Raw genomic sequence first — 24,495 nt, forward strand, 5'->3', positions numbered from 1 at the left:
AAGCATTTCTCTCTTAATTTCATAAAACATCAAATTTTCAAATTCCAATATGTATCATACAAATCCCAAGATCACATAATTATATCGAATTCCTCTACGTGTGTACAGATCAAGCCGGCGCCTTCCCACGGTCATCGCTAGTACCTGAAACAACAACACTAACACTGTAAGCACAAAGCTTAGTGAGTTCCCCAGAATACCACACATAAAACACATATTAGCCACTCGAGGCCATAACTCTATGGGTCCGTGCACCCAACTCTGTGAACCCTCAGGTTCTAACTCTGGGAACCTTCCGGTTCCAACTCTATAAGCATGCACAACATAAATCACATAGACATCATGCAGCACAACACATAGCATACACATAACATACACATACTCTATCACATGACTCTGATTACCTACTCAAGGTAAAGTATAGTGAGAAGACTCACCTCGCGTGTCTCGGTATCTCACGATCCCTGGGAATCCCTCGTACTCGATCCTCCGAGCTCTAATCCTCCTATAACATCACAAGACTCTAATTAACACTTTTATCTCTAAGGTTGACTATCCCTAAGAAGTCAACACAGGTCAACGGTCAACGGTCAACTTTGACCGGACTCGGCGAGTGCCCGCGGCAACTCGGCGAGTCTAGACGTTCTCACCAACTCTCTAGGATTCCCTTTCTACACGTCGAGTACTCCCCCTGACTCGACGAGTTCCACCTGGAAGAATCGCGGGACCACCCCGACTCAACTCGCCGAGTCTCAAGAACGACTCGGCGAGTCCCAGCTCGACTCAGACCACATGACAATCCTCTCTAACCCGCCCTGACTCACTGGGTCAACTCCTGACTCGTCTGGACCACTCTCTGGCCGGTCCAAGGCAATCTTCAAGCTACTCGCCGAGTCTGCTCATCGGACTCGGCGAGTCCATTCCATGCAATCACTCAAACTTGCTTCTAAGGTCAGATCTACTCCAACAATTCATAGATCTGGCCCTCCTAGACTGATTCATCACGTAAAGTCCTAGTCTTGATGCATTAACAACCTCTATATGACTAATTATGAAGAATCTTCAACAAATCTCACTACACAAGGTCATGACCTCCATTGTTCTCTATAAAGCTTGAAGAATGAGACTCTCTGGACCTCTATGGATCCAGATCCGAAGTCTCATCACTAGCATGGGACTATTTGGCCATCAAATCAACTCAACAAGGCCACAAGAAACCCTAAAATCGGTTATACCTCACAAAACAGGAGATGAGTCGAAATTATACCTTTAGATTGAAGGGTCAAGCTTCCAATCCACCAAATAGCAGTCCCCTTTGCCTCCTCTTGGCTAGAGCCTCCTTCTTCTTTGCTAAACAACACACAAATGTCAAGAAATGCCTCCTTTCACTCTCAAATCGCTAAAGCACTTTTAGGGTTTCTCTCTATGGACTGATGGATGCAAATGATGGCCATAAGGCCATTTAAATAGGTCCCAAACCCGAGAAATTAGGGTTTCATTAAACAGCGTGGACTCGCCGAGTCCATATCCTGGACTCGCCGAGTCCGAACGAATCCCGCGTCCAGAATCGCGACCCTACTCGGCGAGTCTGAGCTCCAACTCGCCGAGTCCCTTCTCAAAACTCAAAATATTAAAACAATAAAATACCTGGAGATCCGGGCTGTTACAAAGTTTGATGCTAATTTTCGATCCTAGCAAGTCTTCTTGGTAGATCTCGAGTTTTGTGACTTATAAGGTGCAAGATCACAAGATTGAGTGGATTTAGAAGATATTTTTGGATGAAATGTAGTATCTAGATCATGGATTTAACATCAACTTACCTTAGATGATGTGTTTGTGGGAAAAATCTCCTTGAAAGTCTCTTAGATCTCGAAAATATGGAGAGGAGTGGAGAGTGTTTTCTTGAGAGAATTTTGAGTGAAGTGTGTGTGTGTGTGTGTGTGTTTGGATTCGGCCGAGAGCAAAAGAGAGAGGAAGAGAAGAGAGAGTGAATGATGGGATTGTTGCATGGAGGTATGAGAAAAATGCATGGTTATCCCATGAACAATTGTGAGGTGGCATCAAAAGTCAACTCCTCTTCTTGGGTTGGGCTTGGGCCGAGAATGGAGAGGGAAGAAAAAAAATTTAGGCCTTGAATGCTTAAATCTATTTTATGGTTAAGTTAGGTGATTTTTGGCCCAATAAAAATCAAAGAATGATTTTTATGACCTATTAGGGCTAATATAAATTTGTTTTGGTCTAATAAGGCCCATTAAAGTTAATCTAGTTTATTCTGGGTTCATAAGGCCCAAAAATGTTAGGTTTCGTGTATATAGGTCCAATTAGGGCACATTAAAGAATCCTAGTCCACAATGAACTCAAATTGGAATTTCAAGGGTTTCCAATTCTTTGTTGACCATTTGTAGGGCTAGAATGAAGTATTTGGTGAAGTTTTGTTGTTATAGAATAAGCATCATGTATGCTTTCATGTTATTGATTCATAGTTATTATAAGTGTTGTGATTACAAGGCACCAAAATTTCTAGTTGTGACAATACTTTCGAAAACCAAGAGAAAAATAGCATTTAATATGATTGGGATTCTTCACGAAGAAAAAACATTACCCTCTTAGACGCAATTATGCATTCTTCATATGAGGTTGCCTTGAACAATTTTTTTTAAAAAAAGCACAAAATTAAATAATAACGTTAGGACTTTAAGCGGAATAACAACTAACTTTTATCCAAAAGTTCTAAAGGTGATCCTTTAAAAGATCATGTAACACCCCTAATCTAGGAGGTTAATTGTGCAATTATGCCAATTTCAGGTGGAACTCGGCAAGCTGGAGGAGCCAACTCAGCGAATTGAAGACGAAGAATCGTGAGGATTTAATGGGTCTACGCGACGAGTTGAGGAGCCTCAACTCGGTGAGTAGAAGTTGATTTGGTTGCGAGGTTAATGAGACAATTCGGCAAGTTGGAGGAGCCAACTCGACGAGTTGGGTGTTGTTTAGGAAACCATAATTTTGGGGTTTTGCACCCAATTTAAACACCTTAAGTTTCAGGTGTTGGCCTCATTTCCAGCCTCTATAGCCCCTAACCCAAATCTCGTAACCCTAGAGCCTCCAAGAGTGTTGTGAGTCCATTATGTGTGTTTAAAGCTCATTCAAGGAGGAAAAGCTTGGTGCAAGGTGGTGGTTCAAGAAGGAGCTCATAGATCTTGATTCTCTGCTCCATTCCCAACACTTTTTGGGTATAAAGTTCTAACCTTGCTTATTATTGGCTTAGATCTCTTCATGGGTTTATTTGTATGCTTTTAGCCATGGATGGGTGATTGTTGAGAAAGTAAAAGTCCTAAGTGCTTATCCTTTCCAGATCTATGGTCTTCATGAGCTCTTTTGGCATAAAGGTGCAAACTTTATGGTCCAAAGGGATTCATGCATTCAATAAGTCCTTCTTTTGGTCTCTTTAAGCTTTTGAGCTTCTTCTAATCATGAATAAGTGTAAAGTTGGAAAGTTAATATGGCCATCTAGCCTTATATGGTCAGATCTACATCTTGGAGTTATGTCCTTGTGGAATAAGTGCTTAATGATTAAGTCCTTACCCTTTTAAGTTTAAGATTTGGGTTTTGAACACATTTTTGTGGTTCTTAGGGGTAAAGTTGGAAACTTTACCCTTCTTGAGGCCATTTCAGTTAAGATCTGGGTTGAGATGCCCTTAGTTTCGAAAAGGTCGACTTAATGAATTAAGAGGTTGGGTTTCGGGCAAACGATGAGTTCATGGGTGAACTTGGCGAGTTGGTGGGGTATTGCACAATCTTTGCAGTCTGATGAAGAAACTCGATGAGTTGAAGGGCAACTCGGCGAGTTGGGTCAACTTGGACCGTTGACTTTGACTTTTGATTTATGACTTTGAGCAAGTTTGTCCCAAGGGGTAATTGAGGTATTCTGAATTGTAATTAAAGGAAGTATAGGCTTAGGATAAGGCCCATATAGGATTGGGCCCAATTTAGAAAATTGGGCCATTAGTAGGCCTTTGTGGATCTTTTGGTTTTGGGCCTTTTTGGTTATTGAGGTTGGGCCTTAGTTTTGGTTCTTGTTGGGTCAGGGGTAAAATGGTCATTTTACCCCAAGTATGGTTAGTAGGCCTTGGAATGGAATCCAATTGTGTATTTGGTGTTAATCTTGATTTGATAGTCCGGAGGTGTTGTCAGGGCAGCAACTAGGGAATTCTTTCAGGAAGCTTCTGCATTCGAGTTGGGTTTCTTTACCGGCTTTAACGGGTTAAAGGCACCAATGATCCCTCGGTTCCTTGGTCAGGGTAACTAGCATATCTGGGTGTTGGCCTCCCCTTCAGTCCTCTCGATCGGATACTAACTAGCATATCTGGGTGCTGGTCTCCCCTTCGGTCCTCTCGTCCGGATGCTGGGGAGTATTTCACCCCCTACTACTACCATATAACACATATCACATAATCTATCTAGCATGGCTGGGCATGACCGCCCTTTCGGCCCTACCGACCGGTAAACCGGGAACTATCTCCCATACTGTCACTAGCACATAGCATCATATCATACTAGCACATAAACATAACACAGGTAATAGCAACCCTATATGAATATCACAGAGACAATCATCTAATCATACAACTCCTACTGGTGGGTCGGCATTGTGGCCGTAGACCCACTGCTACTGGAAAGTAACTCACCTCGAAAGTAGCTGCTGAAAATCTGCTTGTTGAGCGCCTGACTGCTGAACCGGTAATCCTCCGGCTATAAATCATGAACATAGATTAGACACTCATAAATACCCTTATGTCAAATGACTGACCCTCCCTTGGCCCAGGGTCAACTCCTTGGTCAAAGTCAACTTCCAGTTGACTGAACTCGCCGATTCATGGCATAGACTCGCCGAGTCCTTCTCCTATTAACCCGGTCCTACTCGACAAGTCCTTGTTCCCACTCACTGAGTCACACTTAACTCACTACTTGGGACGATTGAACTGACTCGCGACCCGACTTGCCGAGTCCAAGAACAACTCGCCGAGTCCCCACGAGCAGATCTCCTGCTCGCTTCCAAATCCTCACCAGAGCACCTTTTGAGGATTTGGGTTTCTGGGACTATTTCTACACGCTAAATTGCTAATTCTGTGTGCAGATACGAAGGGTTGGACCTCCAACACTTTAACCCCTCTCACTCAGTAACAATTCATCTGACTCGCTGAGTTTGAAGAACAACTCGTCGAGTACCAGGCAATCTTCATAGGACTCACCGAGTTGTTCATCCAACTCGCCGAGTCTAAGGTCATCTTCATATAACTCGCCGAGTTCCACTTTGGGACTCGCCGAGTCCCTTGACTCATTTCCCATATAGACCAAATCTGATACATGCAACGCTTCAAAACCATAGATCTTTGTTCCTAGGGCATGCTTATCACGTAAAGTTGCAAACTTTACGTGCATGCATGGCCCTACAAGCTCCAAAAGGCAAATCCAAGCTTATTATGAGGTCATACACTCAATGGGGACCTCAATCACTCCAACCATAGAAGCTTTATACTTATAATATGTCCATAATGTCTAGATCTGAAGTCCTTTCGGATCATTAAGCACAAGCACAAGGAGTATGGTGTTTTAGGGCTTGAAAACCACCATTTTAGGGACAAAAGGGAATCTAAAGAACTAGTGATCAAGGTAGGGGCGTTTCTACCTGAATGGAAGCCTCTTGCAGTGTAGATTCCGGATCTACCTCCCCTCCTTGCACATTACAACCTCTTTCTTCTTCTTCTAAGCTCCAAACCTTATTCACAAAGCCAAATCACTCTCAAGAACAAAATGGGGGCTAGGGTTTTGCTCTTCAGCTCTCTGGAAGTGTTAGGGACAAAGGAGGCCAAGTTAGAGCGTTTAAATACGGTGCAAACACCCGGATTAGGGTTTTTGCCCAAACAGGGTCTACTCGCCGAGTCCGAGAACCGACTCGCCGAGTCCAAAGTTCAGTCCCCGCATCTTATCCCGCTCCTACTCGGCGAGTTGGTCCATCAACTCGCCGAGTCCAAGGCAAAAATGCATTATTTTAAAAATGTTAATTACAAGGAGTATGTACCGGGAACCAGGTGCTACAGTCTTCTTCTTGAAGATCCATTTGCACCTGACCGTCTTACGACCTGGTACATGATCAACGAAGCTCTAGACTTGGTTATCGTACATGGACTGAATCTCACTGTCCATCGCCTCTTTCCATTTTGCAGACTCTGGGCCTGCCATGGCTTCCTTGTAGCTGTTAGGTTCGTCCAAATTTATTATTGTACTATCACTAATATACGTATCACCCTCGGTGGTCATATGAAAACCATACAACACGGGTGGGACACTAACTCTATTGGAACGTCTAAGAGGTAATGATTCATCAATCGGTTCAACCGGAGTTTCCTCCTCGGGTTGAACGCCAGTGTTAGAGGTTCCTTCATCGCTTGACTCTTAAATCTCTTCAAGATCGATTTGCCTCCCACTGTCCCCTTGGCTTATAAGTTCTCTCTCTCTCTCTCTCTCTCTCTCTCTCTCTCTCTCTCTCTCTCTCTCTCTCTCGGAAAACCCCTCTCCTTGCAACGAATACAACATTGTCACTCGGTCTATAGAAGAGATATCCAAAGGACTTTTGCGGGTAGCCAATGAAAATACATCGCTCACTACGAGGTTCGAGCTTGTCGTGAGTCTCTCGTCTTACGAAAGCCTCGCAACCCCAAACCTTGATATGTGTTAACGAGGGAGCTTTCTTTGTCCACATCCCGTGAGGTGTTTTGGCAACCTTCTTCGTAGGGACTAAGTTATATGTAATGAGGGAGCATTTGAAACTCCTAACACCACTTTTTCTTGAACCTAATGCATTTGAAACTCCCAAGACTATTCAACTTACACAAATTAATTTATGATTAATTGAAATATTATGATTTGTAACACTTAAAACTCTTCAAATCATGCTATTTAATCGATAAGTTAAATGAAATATTTAGCTTATATAAGATATTTGTAGATTACATATTGCATGTATGTCAAGATAAAAGGATAGATTATATTTATCGGGTTTGAAGAGTTATATGAGTGGTTCCATATATGTAAGAAAGCAATTGCAACTTTTGCAAGTATAAATTCATGTAAACTCAAATTGCGTGCATGTAAAGTTTTAGATATTAACAAAGGTTCAAATTTAGGTATGTTTGTAAGGGTATACTTGAGATCATTTTTTAAGTTTAAGTGTTATGCATCTTTTTATAATCATAGGCTGATGAGGTGTGATTGATAATTACTTCTCATGAGCTTTTGATAAATCAACCATCAAGCTATTTATAAATTAGAGCAATTAACTTTGTTAACATGTATGTATCTTTATATTGTCTCTCTCTTTTTTATGTTAATAAAATATATTTTATATACAAGAGAACATTATTCAACATGTATTTTATGATATGTATATACTATGTTAGTTTCTATCGTGTATTTTGTAAATAACATTGATGGAGTTTTTTATAATTGATTTTGATGAAAGGAGTTTCCAATTATTATTCCAAATTGTTGGTGATAATGACGAATTAGAACAAATGATTTTTAATATGATATGACTTTATTGTTGAAAACCAATAATTATGTGTGTTATAAAAATAAATTATATATGTTCTACCAAAAGTTATATGGATCTACCCAATTTTAAATGTTTTTATAGGAATAAAAATAAATTATCTTATTACATTTGTAAATTTTCTTTTTTCCTATTAATTCTTTATCGTAAAGGAAAAGTAAAATAAATAAAATATTAATATTTTCATAAGAAAATATAAGTGATAAAAAATATACCTCAAATGTAACAACCCTCCCCCCCTAACCCACTCTTAACATATTGTTTTTATGATTGGTCGCAGTGCATAACAATTACTATAGTTTTGATATTCAAATTACCGTTTTATTTGGACAGTTCATTCTCTTCCAATATTTCATAAATTTAAGGAAAAAATGAAAGTACAATAAAAAGGTATGATAGTTTTTTTAAATATAATAATGAAAATTTTCAAATAAATAGTTTTTTATTAGTAAAAAGTACTAATTGTTTAAAATAATGTAAAACTAAAGAATAGACTATATTATATTAATAAATTATTGTTATTTGAAATAATAATAATAATAATAATAATAATATAAGAAATAAAAAATATTCAAATAAATTATTTACAAATTAGTTAAACATAAGTATAGTTTAAAATAATTTTAAATCAAAAACATAATTCAATTTGATACAAACAGAATTTTATATATTTTTCTTATGTATACTTAAAATTACTATAATATTAGTTACAACTTAGTTTAAAATTTATTATTTCAATGATAAATACTTATAATATTATTTTTATAACATATAATTGTTAATATTTATATTAAATTATTGTGCACAAATCAAGAGTTTAAAACTCTAACTACAACTCAATAGATTTTTTTATTTAAATGTAATTATGATAGCAAATTTAATGTAATTTTCCTTTATATTTTCCACTATATTTAAAAGTTTTTTAAACTTATGGTTATTAATGTGCAATGTTTTTTTTTATTTTCCACTTATTTATTATACACATTGTAGCTATATTAGTAGTATATAAGTAAGTTTTGATTAAAAAATCATATGTTTGAAAAGATTTGTGATTCAAAATGAAAGAGTTGAAAAAAAATAAGTTTTATCGTATTAATGGTTATTTCAACACAAATATTTTATAACAATGTTTCTATATATCAAATGTATGTTGATTTCTAAATATTCATTTTGAATTATTTATAAGTGTTTAATAAGTTTTGTTTGATGTAAATATTATAATGTTGTGGTGTTTTTTATTTTATTAAAAGCTATAGTGTTTTTCATACTATTTGTTATTTGTTTTATATGCACACCAACATACGTTTTTTATATATAATTTCTACAAATTAAAGCGTTCTATAAAATCATCAAAAGTTGTAGTATTTATTTTTTCGTACTACTTTGTTTTTTATACATAGAATTCAATATATGTTTGATATATAATTTACACAATAAAAATGGTCTATAAAATAATGAATTAATAGGGGAAATAACTAATGATATAAATTTATTAAAATTAATAAAAATAATATGTTAACTATAGAGTTTGTTTTGATATTGAAATTGGTTTTACATGTATATATATATATATATATATATATATATATATGTATGTATATATATATATATATATATATATATATATATATATATATATATATATATATATTAAATCAGAATTTGTTAAATGTTATTATTTTAATTAAATAATTATATTCACGCGCAACGCGCGGGGATTCGACTAGTATACTTATAAAGGAAGTATTAAAAGAAACATTTTTCCTTTCACCACATTCATTTGAAACTCCCATACATTTTTTCTTTCACCACATTCATTTGAAACTTTCATGACTTTTTTAATTTCTTTCAAATAATAATTATAATTTGGTTAATTAGATTAAATAAATATCAAACCTAAAGTTAATCATATTTAAACTAAATTTCAATATTAAAATAATATCTTTACTACTAATTATAAAGTTATGTTTTTTAACTTTTAACATATTATACTTAATTCATTATTTTTAATATATTGTTGAATGTAAACCATTATCATTTTAAAGATACAATTTTGGAACAATTTGTATAAAATACTTAAATTATTAATTTAAATATTACACTACAGGATCAACATAAATATAAATTTTAGTTTAACTTAAACAACCCAAATAATATTTGTAAATAGTTAAATGTGATAAATTGTAGTGTCTTTCTAATAATGATTATAATTTGGTTAATAAGGTTAAATAAATATCAAATCTAAAGTGTAATCTGTAACACCCCAATTTTCATATATAGATTATATAACAAATAATCGTTCTAACATATCCCAAGATCAACTAGGAACTTACTTACAGACTAAACTACAGCGGAAGCAAAATAAAATAAAATAAAGTCTTCAACCGAAGAGCTTCGGGTGTTACGTCTTTACAGAAATCCTTTGTCGTCTTGTTGATCAATCCTTCTCCCTAGCCTTCTTACTGCCACTTGTTAAATATTTCTGTGGGTTGCCCACATTTAAAGTTTCGAAATGGGTAAGCCTAGGGCCTAGTGAGTTCGTGTTGCACATATATGTCCATCAATTAAAAAACAAATAGTTTTATCATATATCTTCAATAAATCATACAACACACATATCATGTAATGTCATAATTTAGGGGAACGATTAATTATCCAGAGAAAGAACCTAAGGTTCATTTCCCTTCTCCTTGAGACAACTAATCATCCATTGTACTCAAGTATTTTAAATATCCAAGGAAATGTGTATGATTCTCAATTCCCATTCCCGTCAATCACACACATCCGTCATGCTCACGGCGATTAAACACCCACCCGTTCCCACTAAACATGTCACCCAAAAAAACGCACAAAAGATAAACAACTTAAAATAACATTTGTACACAACCATACTTATCATAAAACATACGGTCAATAAATAAATAAAAACCACATAATAAACGCATGACAAACATTTATGTGCGAGCAGCCATAGAACACGAAACACTCACCTTGATGGCGTTAGTCTTAACCGGATGTCGTCACGCTACCCACAGACATGCACCCTACGTTTAACCAACATTTATTTTCTAAGGCTTAATACTATAAACATCTTATGTGTTTGTTTTGGTTCCATCACACATATGTCTCTTTCGGCCAACCAATAATTATTTCATCATATTAATTAGAATATGCGTAATAAATTTAATAAAAATATTATTATATTTTTCTTCATTTTCTTTTCATGTCGTCATTCCCATTTAATGAGGTTTTACCCGTAAAAGATTTAATACTCAAATGTCAAAATAACTAAACCTTAAAACAAAGACTTTGTTTGAATAATAACAATAAGTAATATCAACATCAATATAGAGTAGCAAATTTAAAATAACAACCATTTATGTGATGGTGTACAACTAAAAATTGTCAAATTATAAAAACTGGATGAGCTATTTTTATATCTTCTGTTATGATACACAACTAACACATTTGTTACCTATTTATGAAAACTAAAATTGCCAACTTATCAACAATAGTGGGACCATTTATGTAAATATCATTTTTATCATTTGAAACATCAAGAAAGTCGTTTCAACAAAAGATCCAAATTATTTTCTTCTTTACCCGAACAATAAAAATATTTTCGACCATTTTATCACAGTAAAACTTAAAAACTGTTGCCAAATAAAATTTATAAAACCACCGTAAATCATCTCCATTTCATACTAACATATTCATATACTAAATCTTAAATAACTTATTATAAGCCAAGTTTAAATTCACTATTTCTTTTACCAAACATAACATGTGTTTTTCACCAAATTCGATTATTCCTTGGCCGAAAAGAGACATAGGATTGAACCAAAATACATACTCAAATCCTATAAACCTACTCAAACAACTTAATCAAACTCAAATCGAAGAGACATACCTTAATTTCTAAAATAGCTTTGAAAACCTTCACGAACTTCAAACCCCGATTTCTCTTTTGTTTCCCCAACCTTTCTTGCACTTTTTTGTGGGCATTACACTCTATTTCCCATGCCTTTTATAATGCCAAAGTTTGTAACCTTTCTAGTTAACCCAAAAGTCCAAATTTATGATACTAATCAAAGTGATGGGTTTTGGAATTAAAATTCCATAATTTCTCTATTTACTCCTACTTAATCACCATTATATTATTTTAATAATATAGTCAAATTATATATATTTATACATTTTTTTAGTTTGAGTTATCACAACATTAAACCATATATTATATTTAATTTTATTCATGTATAACTCGCGTGTAGAAATCATTTAAACGATTGAGATTATGAAGTTATAATATATATATATATATATATATATATATATATATATATATATATATATATATATATATATATATATATATATATATATATATATATTTCAAAATAATCAATATACTATATCAATTTAGTATATGAATTATTATATTAGATTTAATAACAACGTTATTGTTATATTTAAAAAAAAAAACATATATTTGTAAGGACTTCAACTATATAGGTATTTCGGTGTATTATAATGTCAACTTAAATATAAATTTCAGTTCCACTAAAAAAAACCAAAAAATATTTTGTAAGTAGTTAAAAGTGATAAATACAAAAACTAAATTGTAATATCAATTTAACTAAAATATTTCCTAAAAATATTTTTATAATCGTTAAAAATTCCCAAATAAGTAGCTTAAAATAACTTATAATAACAATAGTTAAAAATAACTCAATAAAAATGATTATTTGTTACCTTTAAAATCAAAAAATAATGTCTGATGTTTTAAATAATTATAATGATAGAAATTAAAACATCAAACAAATAAATTTTAAAAAATTAATTAACAATAACATCAACTATAAATAACATTAAACCATATATTATATTTAATTATATTCATGTGTAACTCACGGGTAGAAGTCATTCAAACGATTGAGATTATCAAGTTATAATAGATCTATATATTATCATATAATTCAAAATAATCAACACATTATATCAATTTAATATACAAATTATTATATCAAATTTAACAACAACGTTATTATTATATTAAAAAAACATATATTTGTAATGATTTCAACTATATGGGTGTTTTTGCGTAATGCGCGGGCATTCGCCTAGTATATTATAAAGAACACATTTTTTTTCTTTCACCACATTCATTTTAAACTCCCAACTCTTCATATGTCCATAAAATATACTTAATTTATTAACTTAAATATGTTTTTAGTGGTAAACATTATCACAAATGGAAGACTTCGTGACTTATCAATATGATATATTTAATTTGTTAACTTTAATATATTGTTAAATAAATAATCTACATTAGTATATCAAATAAGCTTAAAAATTTAGTGTAAAATTTAAAACCTAAAGTAAAATATCATATAATGTTTAAATAAAATTCAATATATAGTTTTTAACATAGTTAAAAGGAAAAACATTAAATATAATAAATATAAAATAACCTAAATCTATGAATCGAATTAACTAAGAGGTGTATGAAAACTATATTTTATAATAACTAAAATTCAATTCAATTGTTTTTAAATTAATTTATAATAATAATAGTTAAAAATAATAGAAACTTAGAAATTAAACTATGTTAGATTACAAACAGTTGTTGATAATTTAAGTAATCATGATGAAATTAAAACACCATCAATTTTTTTTTTTAAATTCATAAATCATAACAGTAGTAAATTAAAATAGTTGATAAGTATAACTAATATTATACATACGTATAACATGAGTAGAGACTATTAAATGATTTGATTTTAATGAGCGTTATTTTATCTACTCTTCAAACTAATTATAATTTTATATAAACTAAATGTAATAATTATTATTTTGTAGTCAATTAATAGTCTACTATAAAAGTCCAATCTCTTTGAGTAGACACACAAATACCAATCACATACAAAATTCACAAAGAAAATAAGTTTAAAGGTTGTTGTATTGGTTAAAGGCTTTGGACCATTCTTCGAGCCATGTTATTATGTTAAATTTTTTAATTTGTAAGTTTGTTATATATTAATTCTTTTTTTTCTTGGTTTAAGTATTCTTTTAAGACAATCATTTATGTTGTGGTTGAAATTTTAATGTACATTAGATTAATTTCATGTTATTGACCATATGTTATGGAATGTGATATAGATAATATTTAATTAAATATTGTATATATGTATGTATGTTTGTGTTGCTTCAAAGCATCAACTAATTACAAACCATGGATATGTCATATTATCCATATTATCCATGTAAGTCTCTTTTAAAATGCAAATTGTTTATCTTATCACTTTATATTTTAATATATGTTTAACATTTTAAGTATAATAATAAATGCTTTTTAAAAGTTTTCTTTCATTTATTAATAATAATAATAATAAGTGGTTTTAAAATTAAGGAACAATTGTTATAGATAATAAAATCAAATTATAAAAATCATGGATATGTCATATTATCCATGCAAGTCTCTTTTGAAATGCAAATTGTCAATCTTATCACTTTATTATTTAGTATATGTTTTATATTTGAATAATAATAGTAAGTTTTTCTCGAGAGTCTTCTTTAACTTATCAATAATAATAAGTGGTTTAAAAGTAATGAACAATAATTGTAAATGATAATTACATCACATTATAAATTACATAACGTTAGCTACAAATAATTGTATTTTAAATTAACATCATTAATGAAATTAGAAATAATTATATAAGTAAAAATATAAATTAATCAATCATAACAATTGTTAAAAATAATACTAATTAGATAATTATATTTAATTCTATTAATGAGAAAGGTTGGTTGATGTCAATAAATATCATTGTTCAAAATAATTGAGATTTTATATATATATATATATATATATATATATATATATATATATATAAGTTAGTGTAAAAATATTATGTCAAAGTTAATGTCAGTAACATAACCATTATAAATATATATTTTTCAATATTCTAACAATATATTATTAACCTGCGTCGCGCAACGCGCGGGAATTCGTCTAGTATAATTATAAATGAAACATTTTTCCTTTTATCACATTCATTTGAAACTCTAATGCATTTTTTCTTTCACCATATTTATTTGGAACTCCTATGAGTTTTCAAATTTTCTTTCAAATAATGATTATAAGTTGGTTAATAAGGTTAAATAAATATCAACCTAAAGTGTAATAATATAAAAACTAAATTTCAATATTAAAAAATATCTTTACTTTTACTTATAAAGTTATGTTTTTCAACTTTTAACATATTATACTGAATTTATTAGTTTTAATATATTATTGGATGTAAACCATTATCGTTTTAAAAATTCAAATTTTAAACAATTTGTATAAAATACTTAAATTATTAATTTAAATATAACATTAAAGGAACAACTAAAATATAAATTTTAGTTTAACTTAAACAACACAAAGAATATTTTGTTAATAGTTAAAATTAATAAATTGTAGTGTCTATCTAATAATGATTATAAGTTGGTTAATAAGGTTAAATAAAATCAAACCTAAAGTGTAATCATAAATAAACTAAATTTCAATATTAAAATAATATCGTTTACTTCTATTTATAAAGTTATGTCTTTAACTTTTAACATGTTATACTTAATTTATTAGATTTAATATGTTGTTGTATGTAAACCATTATCAGTTTAAAACTACAACTTCTGAAAAGTTTGGATAAAATACCTAAATTATTAATTTAAATATAATATTACAGTGTCAACTTAAATATAAATTTTAATTCTACTTAAAAAAAAACTAAAGAATATTTTGTGAATAGTTAAAAGTGATAAATTATAGTGCTAAATGCAAAAACTAAATTTTAATCTCAATTTAACTAAAATATTTCTTGAAGATATTTTTATAATAATTAAAAGTTTTCAAATACGTAATTTAAAATAACTTACAATAACAATAGTTAAAAATAACTTTATATAAATGATTAGATTGTTACCTTTAAAATCAAAAGACAATGTTTAATGTTTTAAGTAATTATAATGATTGAAATTAAAACGTTAAGCAGATAAATTGTAAAAAACTAATTAACAATAACAACAACTATGAATAACACTAAACCTTATATTATATGAGTAACTCACGGGTAGAAATCATTCAAACGATTGAGATTATGCAGTTATAGTAGATGTATATATTATCATATAATTCAGAATAATCAATATATTATATTAATTTAATATACACATTATTATATCAAATTTAATAACACTGTAATTGTTAATTCATGAGTAACTCGCGAGTACAAGTCTTGCAAACGATTGAGATTATGCAGTTATAATAAATGTATATATTATCATATAATTAAGAATAATTAATATATTATACTTATTTCGTATACGAATTATTATATCAAATTTAAGAACAATGTTATTGTTATATTAAAAAAAATGCAAAGATTTCAACTATATAGGTGTTTTTGCGTAATGCGCGGACATTCGTCTAACATACTTTTAAAGAAGATATTTTTACTTGCACCACATGTATTTGAAACCTCCATTCCAATTTCTTTCTAATAATTGTTATAAATCGGGTAATAAGGTTAAATTAATGCAAAAACTAAATTTTAATAATAAATTAACTAAACTATAATATTAAAATATCATATTTTACTTATAGTTATAGAATTATGACTTTAACTTTTTTAAAGTAAGTTATCATTGTAGAGTTTTTAGTTTGTTACATATTAACTTTTATATATATATATATATATATATATATATATATATATATATATATATATATATATATATATATATATATATATATTTGTAATACAATTGTTGTATGTTTAGGTAAAATCTTTAATATAAATTATATCATATACATGTTATCAGTCATATAATATATAAGGTGATGTAGATGATATTTAATTAAATATATTATATATGATCGGTGTTTTGTACTGTTTTGAAAATATTATTATTTAAAAGTAATGGGTATTTTTTATTTTTTATGCAAATCTCTTTTAAAAAGCAAATCGGTTATTTTATTACATTATTTGGTGTAAGACTCATGTATTACAAGTTTATTTAAAAGAAAAATAAATATGAAAATTGTAAACATTTGAAAAAGTTTTAAATTTATAAGAAAAATTAGAAAAATATTGAATTATTAAAATTAAAGTGTTTTTTCTCTTATAAATATAAACAAATAATTTAGATAAATAAATAAATAAAACTAATGAAGTTTTAATTTAGAAATGCTGAAATAAAAAAGAAAATGAATTATTGAAATTGATATGCGTTTATTATTACATTTATTGTAATTATTACATTTAAATATTATGTGAAATTTAATAAAATGAAAAAAACCACAATATGTCATGTGAAAGTAATTTAATTGAAAATAACCATAAAATAACATGTAGTCAAATCAATTATAGTGTGACATGTGAAAAAAAAATTTATTTATTAGAATAGAAAAGAAGATACTAATTATGTACATAATACAGTTATATGCCTGCTTTTAATATGATGATACTTATAACCGAATATCTTATTAGGTTATACTAATTAGAACACTGGTGTAGTGATCTTCTCATAGAAGAGGTCATAAGTTCAAGTCTAGATGGAGTTATAAGTGACTATTTAAGAGTATATTAGTTAGTTTGTGATTTAAAAAAAAAAAAAAAAAAAAAAAAAAAAAAAAAAAAAAAATTAGAACACTGGTATATGCCTACTTTTTATATAATGATGCTCGTTTTTAGATGTACAAAAATTATACGTTTGACTGCCTATTTTTGTCATTTGTAATTTAATACATAAAAAGTTCTTAAACAATTCATATTTACAAAATCTGCCTATCAATAATATATTATTCACATGTGTAACTATTTTATACATAATAAAAATCTTCGAATAAATCTTTCCAAAAATAAAAATAAAAACCACCCACCACCTTTGTTTTGGAACTTGTACCACTCTCTTTCTTCCTCTCTTTTTCTCTCTCGATCAATGAAGGTGACAGCCGGCGGCGACCTTCCTCATGGGAAGAACAACCACCAGCAAGGTACAACCCTTCGAAGCACACCAAAGACACTTCTACTCGTAACCCTAACACTCATCATCCTCACAGTTGTACCTCTCTACTACCCTCTTCATAGATACCCTTCCACCACCACCACCACCCATGCTTCCGCCACAACCGCCGCCACTATCTCGCCGGTGTACCACCCTCAAGACGAAGTCATCATCATCAACGACAACCACCATAAATGCGACGTGTTTTCCGGCGAATGGGTTCCGAATCCGGATGCTCCATATTACGATAACATGACATGTTGGGCGATTCATGAACATCAAAACTGTCAGAAATATGGGCGACCCGATTCGGATTTCATGAAGTGGAGATGGAAACCCGATGGGTGTGATCTACCCATTTTTAACCCGTATCAGTTTTTGGAGATTGTGAGAGATAAATCTTTGGCGTTTGTGGGTGATTCTGTGGGTAGGAATCAAATGCAATCCTTGATTTGCATGTTATCCAGGGTAAGTTCATCTCTATCATTCGTTTTATTTGAATTTAATTTGTTTATTCAAGTATTTTTGGTAATTAATAGTTTTTTTTTAATGGTATATAAAGATTCGAACGTTTGATTTGATATATGATTAAATTAATATTCGATTATTAAGTGAAGACAAAAAAACGGGTCCAAAATTCGAATTATTGTTAAGATAATGATGGTTAGTTTGAACTTACATGGATAAAAATGTAAATTTGAAGCTAAAAACAGAAATGTTACTATGTCATAATTGGATATAATATTTTATAATATTTAAAGAAAATTGTTATGAACTTAGTAGGTTATTTAAAGGTGTGGGGAGAATAATTGTTAAGTTTGGATTTTATCGTTATGCATGACCACATATTTTTTGTGTTTTTCATTATATTTGTAGAAAATGTTATTTAAAATGTGAGTAGGTTTTGACTTTGATATATTTTTCATATATTATTTGAAATATATATAAACTTGTGTTTCTAAAAGGTGGGTATTATATTATTATTTATTATTTTTAAATTTATATATACGTACATAGTGTTGGAGTGAACTAAAACTTACAACGAATCTTTTTTATTTGATATTAAATGAAATATAAACATACTATAAAATGGTAAAATGTCATAAAAATATGAAGTCATGATAGTTTAATAATCAAGAGTTAGATAGCATCTTATGGGTAATTATGCACATGGAAGTGGACCTCACGCCTACGTGGAAAATATATTATTCACAATTGGTTCTCATTTTCCAAGATCTTATCATCAACTTTTATTCCCAAGTTTCCTCTAATCATTTGCGATTCAAATACATAAAAATGCTTTTTCTCCAACTTTTTATTTTAATTGCTCATCTTCAAGGTACAAAACTCTCATTTTTCCCTTTTGAAATATACATTTTTTTAATAAATGATCAATACTTTTATGTTTTAAGATACACTTTTTAAATATTTGCTACTAAAAATGTGATTATGTGTATATCCTATGTATTGTTTTTAACTTTGTGCATCTAAACCACGAGCTAGTGTAATGTACGTTATATAAAAGATTCATACCCAAAAGTACACAATGTGTTTATATATATATATATATATATATATATATATATATATATATATATATATATATATATATATATATATATATATATATATATATATATATATATATATATATATATATATTAGGTCTTTTTCTTGGGGTAGTGGTTGAGTGTTGGGTGAGGAAAGTAAGTAGAACGAAATGTACTGAATTTTGTGAAAAGGGTAAAAGTCTTGGAATTTAATTATTTGCTACTTTGCTAGGAAGTTTGTCTTTTTATTATTGTTTTCTTCCAATAATTATAATGTTCCATCAATTTGATTAAAATAATAACTAAATTAAATGTCTTTTAATTATGTACAAATCAAGGTAGTCAATCGTTCTCAAGTCTATTTTTGACTTTAATCAGATTTTCGAATTTTAAATTTTCACACCAAAGTGTTATTTCAACCATATATAAGATTCGTATTAATATATAAATAAATATATGTTTTAAATAAAACTTTGTAGATCTGGACTAATATTATAACATTTACTCGGTGACAATTTTCAGGGAATATAATCCTGCTGGCAACATGGACTCCTCAACTATTTTTCAAATAAATATATATATTATAATAAACTTTTGCCATATCTTAGATTTTATAATTTTGTACGAAATCAAACATTTTAATAAAATATATCTGATCAAATGCTTTTATTTTTACATTTTTTTAAAACCGACAGTGTAAATGTAAACAGCTTTATAAAGTCAGGCAAAAAGTTAGAAAATTCTATAATCACTGACATTTTAAAATAAAAAAACAAAAGTAATTATTTGGTGTTATTGGGATATCTACTTTGCATATATTACTTTACTTGGCTATCAAATTTAGTGCATAAATAGAAAAAGGGAAAAAGTAAAATAAGTAAAATATCATACTTTCTCGATATATTGTTCTTTGCTTTTTCAAATTTTTACTATTTTTGGCTGTTTAAATTAAATTATTTAAACAATTATGTAATTTTACATTTTTCAGGTAGAATATCCGATAGACAGATCAATAACGAAGGACGAAAACTTCAAACGTTGGTATTACGTCTCATACAACTTCACACTCGCGACATTTTGGTCTCCATTTTTGGTAAAATCAGAAGAAGCCAGTGCAGACGGTCCAACTCACAATGGCCTCTTCAATCTCTACCTAGACGAATTCAACGAAAAATGGACAACCCAAATCGACGAATTCAACTATCTGATACTCAACACAGGCCACTGGTTTTGGCGGCCTGCGTTGTACTATGTGAACCGTCAAATCGTCGGTTGTCGATATTGTCAGGTAGAAAACATCACAGATTACCCCATGACATTTGGATACAGAAAGGCAATCAGAACTGCGTTCAAAGCAATCAACAGTCGAGAAAAATTCAAGGGTATAACGATTTTACGGACATTTGCCCCTATGCATTTCGAGGGCGGGGAGTGGAATGAGGGTGGGAATTGTCTTAGGAAGAAGCCTTTTAAGAGTAGTGAGATAACTTTGGAAGGGGTAAATTTGGAATTGTACATGACACAAATTGAGGAGTTTAGAAGAGGTGAAAAGGAGGGGAAAGAAAAAGGGTTAAAGTATAGGCTTTTGGATGCAACCCAATCTATGTTATTAAGGCCAGATGGACATCCAAGTAGATATGGACATTGGCCCAATGAGAATGTTACTTTGTATAATGATTGTGTCCATTGGTGTTTACCTGGACCTATTGACACGTGGAGTGATTTCCTACTTCATATGTTGAAGATGGAGGGTCTAAGATCGGCTGAAGAGAAATCGCATGTGAAAGGGTAAATTGGGAAAATTGTTGTTTGTTATATTTAATTTATCATTAATTTTGATTATTATTTATTAGGCTATTGTAATGCCTTTAATGTAATATTGTGGATTAAAAGTTGTAAGTTGTAACTATATATCTCACATGGAGTATTGTGAGATCTATTCCTTTAATATATTATGGATGAAGTACATTGCATTTAGACCTTGTGATCTTTCTATATGATAAGTTATTTTATATTTAAATTAGTCCGGGATAAAATAAAGTAAATATAAATAAAAAAGAATGGACAGAGAAATGTAAAGCCCATAAGATATGCATCAATAATTATGTTTTTCCGACACATTTTGGATCACTTGTTGGTCCCCCACTAAGTTGTATAATAAATTTTATTTTTTGTTGAGGACAACTCCGATTTATTGAAAACTAGCTTTTTTCTAAGATATTTTTAGGTTATTAAGTTGTTGAAGTTCAAAAGGACTTATGATCGGTTGTTTTGATTTTTGTTTAATTGGTTCGATTTAAATGGTTTTTTTTAACATGTTTAAAGTGACCATAATTGAACCAAATATGTTTTGTTTAATAGATTTTGGGTTGTTCGGTTTCAGTTAATTTGATTCGGTTTACCGATTAAACTGAATAATATTTCACTTCAAAAAAATATTAAACTAACAGGAAAAATATAACATATTAGTTTTTTTACCAAATAATTAAAAAAAAAACAATAACATAGATACATAAAATATTATTCCTGCAATATGTATTTTCAATTCGATATAAAGCCAATTTAAAGATTCAAATACCATTTATCCATAACAAATAACAAAACAACAGAAAAGAAAAATGAATAAAACACTGGAGCTGTAGGAATAATTTGAGGCTTTTACATTTGAATGAACACATTGGTAATTATGTATTTAATAATACATATATAGGGCGTGTTTGACATGGAGCTTTTGAAAGCGTTTGGAAGCTTCTAGCTTTTGACAAAACGCTCTGGTTTAAACAAAAAGCTCCGTTTGACAGTACGAGAGTTTAGCTTTTAGTTTTAACAAAACGCTCCAATTCTAAAAGCTACTTCATGTAGCGGTTAACAAAACGCTCCTGAGCTTTTGAAATCAATTTCCATAATTATCCTTAAAAATATATTTATATATTTATTTATTTTTAATCAATTGTCTTTTTATGTAATTTTATATATTTCAAAAGCTTCCAGCTACTATGCCAAACATTCATATAATAAATAAAAGCTACAGCTTCCCGCTATCAGCTACCAGCTACACGCTATCAGCTACCCGCTACCAACTTACCGCTACCCACTTCCAGCTAACAGCTACTTTTGCCAAACACGCCCATAATACAAACATAAAATAATAACAATTATTCCTTAACAAGTAATTCGTTAAATAAAAACTTTGGTAATTAGTTAAACTAAGAAATTACATATTCATTTTGTTCGGTTTAACTAAATTTATAAATTAAAAAAAAAAAACAAAAAACAAAATCATACCGAATATGATCATTATTATTCAATTAACTAAACCAATTAACCAAAACCCAAATAAACCAAACCAAATGATTCAAACATCATTCGGTTTAGTTTGATTATTTGGTTTCGGTTTTTTCTCACACCTAACTTTTTAAAAAGTTGTTAGACTAGCTACAAAACTAATTGTTACAGATAAAAAAGAAATTTGGTAAAAACTAATTGGAAAATAGAAAATAATATTAACGGAAATAAACAATTATAAAAAATAACATGTGTTAAAAACTGACTGGAAATATAAATTAGCATAAAAAGACATATGAAAAAACGATTTGATATTATAAGACAAATACATAGTATATTTCATTAAATCAAGTTTGATGTTTATGGTATAAATTTTGCTTGAAGTGAAATTTCACAACAAAACACCAAGGTAGTGCTCCGTTCGAATTGTTTTAGAGTATGTTTGGCTACGAGTTTTTGAGAATTTTCAGAAATTTTAGAGATTAATTTATTTGTTTTGTAATTTTATATGTTTCAAAAGCTTATATCTATTGTTTTTTCAAAACATTTCTACACAAATAAAAATTATAGTTATTAGAAAACTATATATAGTTTTGTCAAATATTGGTCTCGTATATGAGGTGGATCGAATATACATGCCCATCATCTTTGATCCATTTGTGAACGTGAGATTTTGTCTATTAATGAAGTAAAATTGGAAATCTATTATAGTAAGGCAGTTGTGGTCAATTTTTTAAGTTGATTACGCAAAATGAAATAAGTGAAAAAATGTTTCTAATTTGATATTATAATAATCAAATAATCGTAAAGCTGATAAAAAAACGACCCAATCTTCAAACTCAAAATTAACGGGTTGGGTTGAGATTTTAAACTCATTTAATATAAATGAGTGAACTCATCTAACCATTTAGTTAAATGGATTTGGTTGGCTAAAAATTATAAACCACCTTTCAATAATCTAATTTATTACAACTTGATATTTCAATAATTCATCATTTAGCAATGAGATACAAAGTGTCTTTTCCTAAAAGTTAGCATTACCATCAATAAATAAGTTAAATATACTTAGAATATAGCATTTAGTTAAACCTTATAGATCTTTGTCACATAACATGTCATTATATACATTAAAAAGAAGAAATCGAAGCTTCAAGAGAACAAAACAAACTACATATATTATATATACTATATATGTAATATATATTATTCATGTAGCATATGGTCATGTGGGTTGGAAAATAACAGATCCATGCAATAAACAACACAAGAATTAGGTTACCAGTCGTCTTTTTTGTTGGCTAGTCATCTTCTTTCATGTCATTTTCCATGATTGGATGATGGCTTCTTATATACACCATTATGAACTACGAAGAAAAAAAGTTATGTCAAGTGTCAAAGTACCAAAATAGGTCCACGAAAAACACTATCAAGCACATTAGCCAGTCTGTTTTTTCATGTGCATTATTTTATCATTCTATTAAAAAAGTTGGATTGTCCTCTTGTTGAAATCGAATTATTTTGCATCTCATTTATGATTTCATATATTCCTTTTTGTTTGTGTGTTATAATAGAACATGGATCTATCTACATATAAAATCTGCTTACGTCATCATGATTGTAAGTAACTTTTATGAATTACGATATAACAAACCCTTATACAGTTTATGAGTGTAGTTTAAATTGTACAAACTCCTTGTCATTTAGCACATCAAGAATCCAATGATGCAAATTATCAAAGTGTTGTTACTATCTCAAATGCAAGTTGTAGTCTGACCACATAATCTGACTCCTTTGTTCCAATTCACTTTCTGAACAAATGAACTAGGATGGCCCCATTTGTTATACTACTGTATTTCACAATGCATGTATTGTAAAAGACAGTGTTTTAAAACTCGGTTCGAACAGACCAGTTGGACCAAGAACTAGGGAATGGAGCAGTTGAACTAGTACCGGTTTTATGTTCACTTCTGAACCGGCCGATTTTATAAAAATTTGATT

The 24,495-nt window shown here is 29.8% G+C and overlaps 1 protein-coding gene across 1 annotated transcript; it reads left to right on the forward strand.

Moving 5' to 3' along the window:
• The first annotated feature begins 17,500 nt into the window (after window positions 1-17,500).
• On the forward strand, window positions 17,501-21,189 carry LOC111894565 (protein trichome birefringence-like 19). Its single transcript, XM_023890638.1, has 2 exons — window positions 17,501-18,130; window positions 20,201-21,189. Exons 1-2 carry the CDS (start codon window positions 17,597-17,599, stop codon window positions 21,002-21,004), a joined length of 1,338 nt encoding a protein of 445 aa, XP_023746406.1. The 5' UTR covers window positions 17,501-17,596; the 3' UTR covers window positions 21,005-21,189.
• The last annotated feature ends 3,306 nt before the right edge of the window (window positions 21,190-24,495 follow it).

The sequence above is a fragment of the Lactuca sativa genome, chromosome 4, assembly GCF_002870075.4.
Source record: "Lactuca sativa cultivar Salinas chromosome 4, Lsat_Salinas_v11, whole genome shotgun sequence".
Lineage (NCBI taxonomy): Eukaryota > Viridiplantae > Streptophyta > Magnoliopsida > Asterales > Asteraceae > Lactuca > Lactuca sativa.